The 6,000-nt window shown below is 29.6% G+C and overlaps 1 protein-coding gene across 1 annotated transcript in view; it reads left to right on the forward strand.

The window, feature by feature from the left end:
- Positions 1 to 4,738, forward strand: part of Ndg (Nidogen) — a gene marked incomplete at its 3' end in the record, with an annotated part of 41,761 nt that extends 37,023 nt beyond the window's left edge. Inside the window, 4 exon segments of the mRNA XM_067045739.1 lie at positions 1,678 to 1,837; positions 1,917 to 2,045; positions 2,618 to 2,728; positions 4,567 to 4,738. Of these exon segments, the coding sequence (XP_066901840.1) occupies positions 1,678 to 1,837; positions 1,917 to 2,045; positions 2,618 to 2,728; positions 4,567 to 4,738 (572 nt within the window).
- Between the last annotated feature and the right edge of the window lie 1,262 nt (positions 4,739 to 6,000).

Raw genomic sequence — 6,000 nt, forward strand, 5'->3', positions numbered from 1 at the left:
ACTTGATGTTTAAACAGAAACTAGTTTTAAGAAATAAGATATCTTATTAATCTTTGGTTATACATGACTAAGTTTTCTTTTTAACTAAGCAATTATTTCAAGTTTATTAGAAGTATTTTAGTTTTGGGATGCATTCAACATTAATTTCTGTTAAGAGGGGCTCATACTGGCAAAATGGCATCTTCAAAATTTTGTGAAAGTTTTTTGCCAGTGTGAGGTGAAATATTGTGAAAAAAAGACTATTAAACATTTTGTAAACCAATTTAAATGTTTTTTACAAATTCTCTCAGTCAAAAGCTTTCACCGCATGCACCACAATAAAGTATTGTTTCCAGACTCAGTTCACAAAGAAGGTTACGATGACCAATGGTTGGTCATCAACCGGCTAATTTCTGACCCACGCTCATTCTTTTCTTATTATTATTTAAAGTTTCCATCAACACTGCACACAATGCAATTAAGATACTTTCATCCTCCGGATGAAATCCTGCCCTGGGTAAAGCAATGTAGGCAGGTATGGCCGAGTACAATGTGAGATTCTGTCCTTTCACTGTGAAAAATTTAATCGAAAATAAAATTTTGTGCAACAATTTTGTGTAGTGTGAGGGTTCCACAACCATTTAATATTTTATACAAAAAGTTAGAACAATATTTGTGTATAAAATTTTGAGTGATATTTTTGCCAGTGTGAGTGAGGGTCCCTTCATATTGTATAGATTTATTTTTTTTTAGGCCTTGTTATAAGTTATGTAATGAAAAATTATTATTTCAAGATTTTCGTTTTTTAAACTTTACTGTTTATTAGTATAATATTCTTACCATGCTATAAAATTATTTTAAAATAATCTCTTTTATGGTTTGGTTTATATTAACAAAGAGGTACCTTATCAAATATATATGATTTTACTGTTTATGACCTGAAAGCAAGATAAGAGTGAACACCTTAAAATGTGTGACTTCAGCTTTAATGTTTGCTTTTTAACACTTATTGAAATACTCTACTGTATCAATTTGAATGTTTATGAAAAATCTTGAGGCTGATAGGAAGGTTTGTTATAGGTTTCTTTGTACTGTGTCCATTGTTCCAATTTAGTATATGCATCACCAATCCAAGACCAATAATTTTAAGAGCTTTGTTGAAGAATATATAATGTAAAATTTTAGGAAAATAGAAATTTTTTTTCTTGGAAGATTAAATGTATAAAGACAAATAAAAAGGTAAAAAAAAAAATTAAAATATATAAAGGAAAAAGAACAAAAAAATCATGTATCATTAGCATGTAACTTAATTTTTATACAATGACAATATATATGTTTGTGTGGTTTGAAAAAAAATTATTTTTACTGGTTGTAAGTATGTTGTTTATAAGGGAACACAATGCAGTTGGGCAGCACACACATTTTCAATGAAGTGTTTCTCTCTCTCTCTCTCTTCTTACTACATATCACCATGTTTAATTTTTCTGATTGTTAAATTCTAGTGATAACAATAAAGTTTTTCAGTCTACAATAGGAATAAAAGAGCATTTAATTGAATTTTCCTGGAATCACATTTTTGTAATAGAACATATTATTCCATTAAATTTGCCAGTATATCAAAGAAATTAAAAAACAACCTAAAAAGTTTAATTGGACTTTTTTTTAACTCCTTATTTACGAGGAATCATTTGCTTAAAGGGTTATGAAGGAGATGGTTACACCTGTAATGAAATCATTACTTGCCATGAGCACCCAGATATATGTAGTGAGGATGCAACTTGTATATTTGCTCATGCCACCTACACATACAATTGCCAGTGTAATGAAGGATTCTTTGGCAATGGTTCTTATTGCAAAGGTAGAGCTATTTTATTTTTGTTTCATAATTCAAATTACATGCCTTCACAATATTAAATCTATCATGTACTTGTTTTTAGCTATAAATAAACAAGAGGAGGAATTTCTCCTGTTAAATAAAGGGAGATCGACAATCCGGTTACCTTTCCAACCAGTAGGAAGAAATATTGGTAGACCAATACAGATGAGTGGAAATCAAAGAGCTATTGGTAAGAACAGAAAGACTTGCTAAATTTTGTTTTATATTTTAAAAATGTTTTTGAAATGCTTACTGTGAAAAAGTTTCTCTCTTTATCTACCTTTCATATTTGACTTGTTTCAAGGATCCGTCATTTCAATTCAGCCATTTTCCTTGATATTAGGATGATAATGATATATATGAAATAGATACTGACAGATTAGAGTAGGATTAGTCTTAAATTAGTTATAAGCCCAGACTTAAGAAGCAGCCCTTAATTTTGTTATTGGTCCACTTTCTGTCTGCCTATAGGTCAGAAATTATTATATAAAGTATCAGCATTATTAGTAATTTTTAAAATTATTAAAGCTTTAAGATGATAGATATCATTCCCACTTGCCAAACATACTTAAGAAGCTTAGATAATGAGACACCTTAGAGATCAAATCATGATTAGGGGTTATTTTAAAATAAAGGTGGGACTATTTAGTGAGTTTGGCCCCATTCATTTAACTTCTCTGTTTTAATTTATTAAATTAAATTTAGTTATTTTTAATTTTTTTATTTTAACATAGATTATAAGTAAACTATCGATTTGTTTAGGAATTGCAATAGACTGTGTAGAAGGTAGAGTTTATTGGAGCGACATTTTGAGCCAAAAAATCAAAAGCTCCAAGTACGATGGTAGCGATGTCCAAGATTTCATTGTTTCAGGTGTGTATGAACTTTTTTTTTTTTAGTTATTCACCCTTGACGGGTTTTTTGTTTTTTTTTATCTCATCAGGAGAACTAAGAGCAAGGATGATGAAAAACTAGACATAACTGGTCCATGCTAATTACCACAACATTTTACTGCTATCATAGGCATATAAATAACTTTGACATACACTGTTCAATTAGCTATTACTTATTGTTGTGATGAACTAGGCTTGCTTTATTGAATGAATATTTACATTAGAAACTATTTTGGAAAAATATCCCTGACACAAGTATCCAATACTACATCTATTATTTCACACTAAAATACCTAGAGCTAAAATAAGTTACTGAACAACTATTGTTAACAGATGCTGCTATGGATTATTCAAAATCATTAGTCTGATCAACAGGTAAACTGGATGCATAACTATCATCAGCCCATTCATTTTGGATTTTTTTTTATAAAACTTCATTTATCAGCTTGGTCTCCTCAAGTGGTTTGAATGATTAGTGAAAGAATGTATAATAAATTTCAAATTTAAGATTACTGATAATGGGAGAAGTACCTAATGCAATTGAATTTAAATCATGCTAATGAGAAGTAGGTGTTTTTTCACCCATGTTTTCAAACTTAGCCTTTGAAAAGTAAAAATAATATTTAAAAAAAAAGAAAAGATCACGTATTGAAATAGAACACAACACACAATTGATTAAAGATCTTTTTGAGGCCTCAGTTAAGTAAAGAAAATTGTTAAATCCACATAAAAACATTTTTTCTCTTCCCTCTCACAGATACTATCATTGTAAAAAACTTTATGAAATCCTAAGCATTGCCTGTTCAACATACGTGAAGCCTGTTCCAATATACAATCATGATATTTGGTCCATTGCAAGAACAACCTAAAGATTTGATGAAATGTTGTGCATGATAATCAGGATCACCCTGTACTCAGGAGGTCCTGGGCACTTTACGATATTTATGAAGTATCAAACATTAAAAAAAAATTAACATTTACAAGGGGTACTTTTCTTGATTTTTATTACCAAAATCTTGAATTACTTATCCAAAATCTATTTATTATAGAACTATAGTTTTCATATATATCAGTGATAAACTGCAGAATCTTCCTTGAAGCAATTGTACTTTTAAGTTCATTATTGATTCATTTTAATTTATTTTTGGCAGGAGCCACAGGGGGTCTAATATATTTGATTTTCTCCTGAGGCTCATGGGATGAATATTGCGCTGATGGTAATTCAAGTGATATAACATTTAGTCAGAGGTTAACAATGTATTGAGGAAAATAGGAAGGAATTATGTAAGAAATTATAGTTTTCGAATTATTCCATAAAGTAATAAAAATTGAATGGGAACCTGCACAAAGTACTTTTAAAAACATGAGAGCAAATTGCAATAAGCTTTATCTTTTCTAATAATACTCATTCAATTTAAATAATTTATTTTTTTTTTCAGTCTGGTAGAGAGTTTATGTTACTTTAAAGGGATATTATAATTTTCCATAAAATGTATAATTTTTGAGTTATGTGCTGATTAAAATTACTTCTTGTTGTAACTTTTTCCTGCTTTTTTTTTGGAGGAGGGAGAGAGAGAAGGGAAATGTGCTGTATATGGAAAGTAAAATGGCTTTAAGATATAAAGTGGCTCATTAGGCAAATTTCATCAAAATCATCAGCAACATTTTGTTATATTGAAACATGAAAAAATGCTCTTTCTCAGCATATTCAAAGTTGACATATATATGTTATTGTTATTATTTTATTATTCATCTTAACATGACATGTTAAAATTTTTTAAACTAATTTACTACTCAGTTTTTTAAATTTCCTAAAAGGAGTGAAGTCTGCTGAGGGCCTTACTATTGATTGGATGAACCGTGTACTATATTGGACTGACTCAGGTTTACGTGTCATTGGTGCAGCGAGGCTAGATGATAGACAAATCTATAATATTATTACAAGTGGACTGGAAAATCCCAGAGGAATTGCTGTTCATCCCCAATGGAGGTAAATTTTATCATTTTCTCATGTATAAAAAATTAAATATTCTGTTTTCAAATATATGTGGTAGGAGCTGATCACCAAGTAGAATTATATACAGAAATATATAAGCCATTTCTGAAATGTTAGATTTTTTAGTTATGTTAGTATTACATTGAGGGTGCGACATATAATACTATATGTAACATATACTACATATAATCTTTATACTGAAGAATGTCTGTTTCATTCATATGATGAATACATGACAAAGTGCATCTGATTACCTGAATATTATTCAAAATTTAAGTTGAAAAATAAACTATTCACTAAAAAAAAATACTGTTGACAGATAGCATCTTAAGTTTGATACCTTCATACTACTAAAGCTTTTTATGAACACCATGTGATTTACAGAATTTAAAGAAAGCTTACTGTGATAAATGATATTTTTAGTTCTTTCTCTCTGTGTTATTATACTGGTTTTCTCCATAAGCTGATCTATATATATTTATATATGGGCCATTCTTCCAAAACACAAATTTAAGTCCCAATGAGATCATAGTATCTGTATGAAATCGCCAATACTTCAATTACATCCATTGGTCAATAGATAATCTCAGCTTGTTGTTCAAGGATTTTTATCTCAGTATCAATTTGTTTCTAGGCCTAAATTCAAACATAAAATGTCCACAGCTCAAGTTGCTGACTTTGATGGCTGAAAAATCATATTGCTTTTTCCATTTATAATCACATTTTTTTTTTTTTTCGATATGTGCTGAAAGGTTTTAATTATTTGTTTTCAGGATAAATTACTCTATAAGTTGCATAGGAAAAAAGTTATGATCTATAATCTACCTGTCCCATAGATACAATCTATTCCCCTCACACTTTTTAAAATTGGGCACCAACACTTTAGAAATCTTTATTTCACTATCATTCATGACTAGCAACACTGTAGCAGATTCTCACCTAAACGAGGATAATCTATTTCACAGATCTTCTAGCTTTAATACCCTTGTCAGTTTGTTTATATGAGTGAAATAAATGAGTGTCATTTCATATCCTATCTCCCTCACACAGTGATATTTCCTAAGGGATGGATTAAAAAGGTGAATGAAAAGACTAATTTGTACATATAGTTGCTTGTGCATATGTTTGTTCATATGCATGGATGCACCCAGCGAGTGGCAGGGAGATAGCTGTGTGCTGGCCTAGAAGTGAAATAAAAAATATATTAATTTTATAAAAAATAAATTTTTTTTTCTAGCAAATAATTGTAATAACTA

The sequence above is a fragment of the Halyomorpha halys genome, unplaced genomic scaffold (assembly GCF_000696795.3).
Source record: "Halyomorpha halys isolate HHAL.00 unplaced genomic scaffold, Hhal_1.1 Scaffold1069.1, whole genome shotgun sequence".
Lineage (NCBI taxonomy): Eukaryota > Metazoa > Arthropoda > Insecta > Hemiptera > Pentatomidae > Halyomorpha > Halyomorpha halys.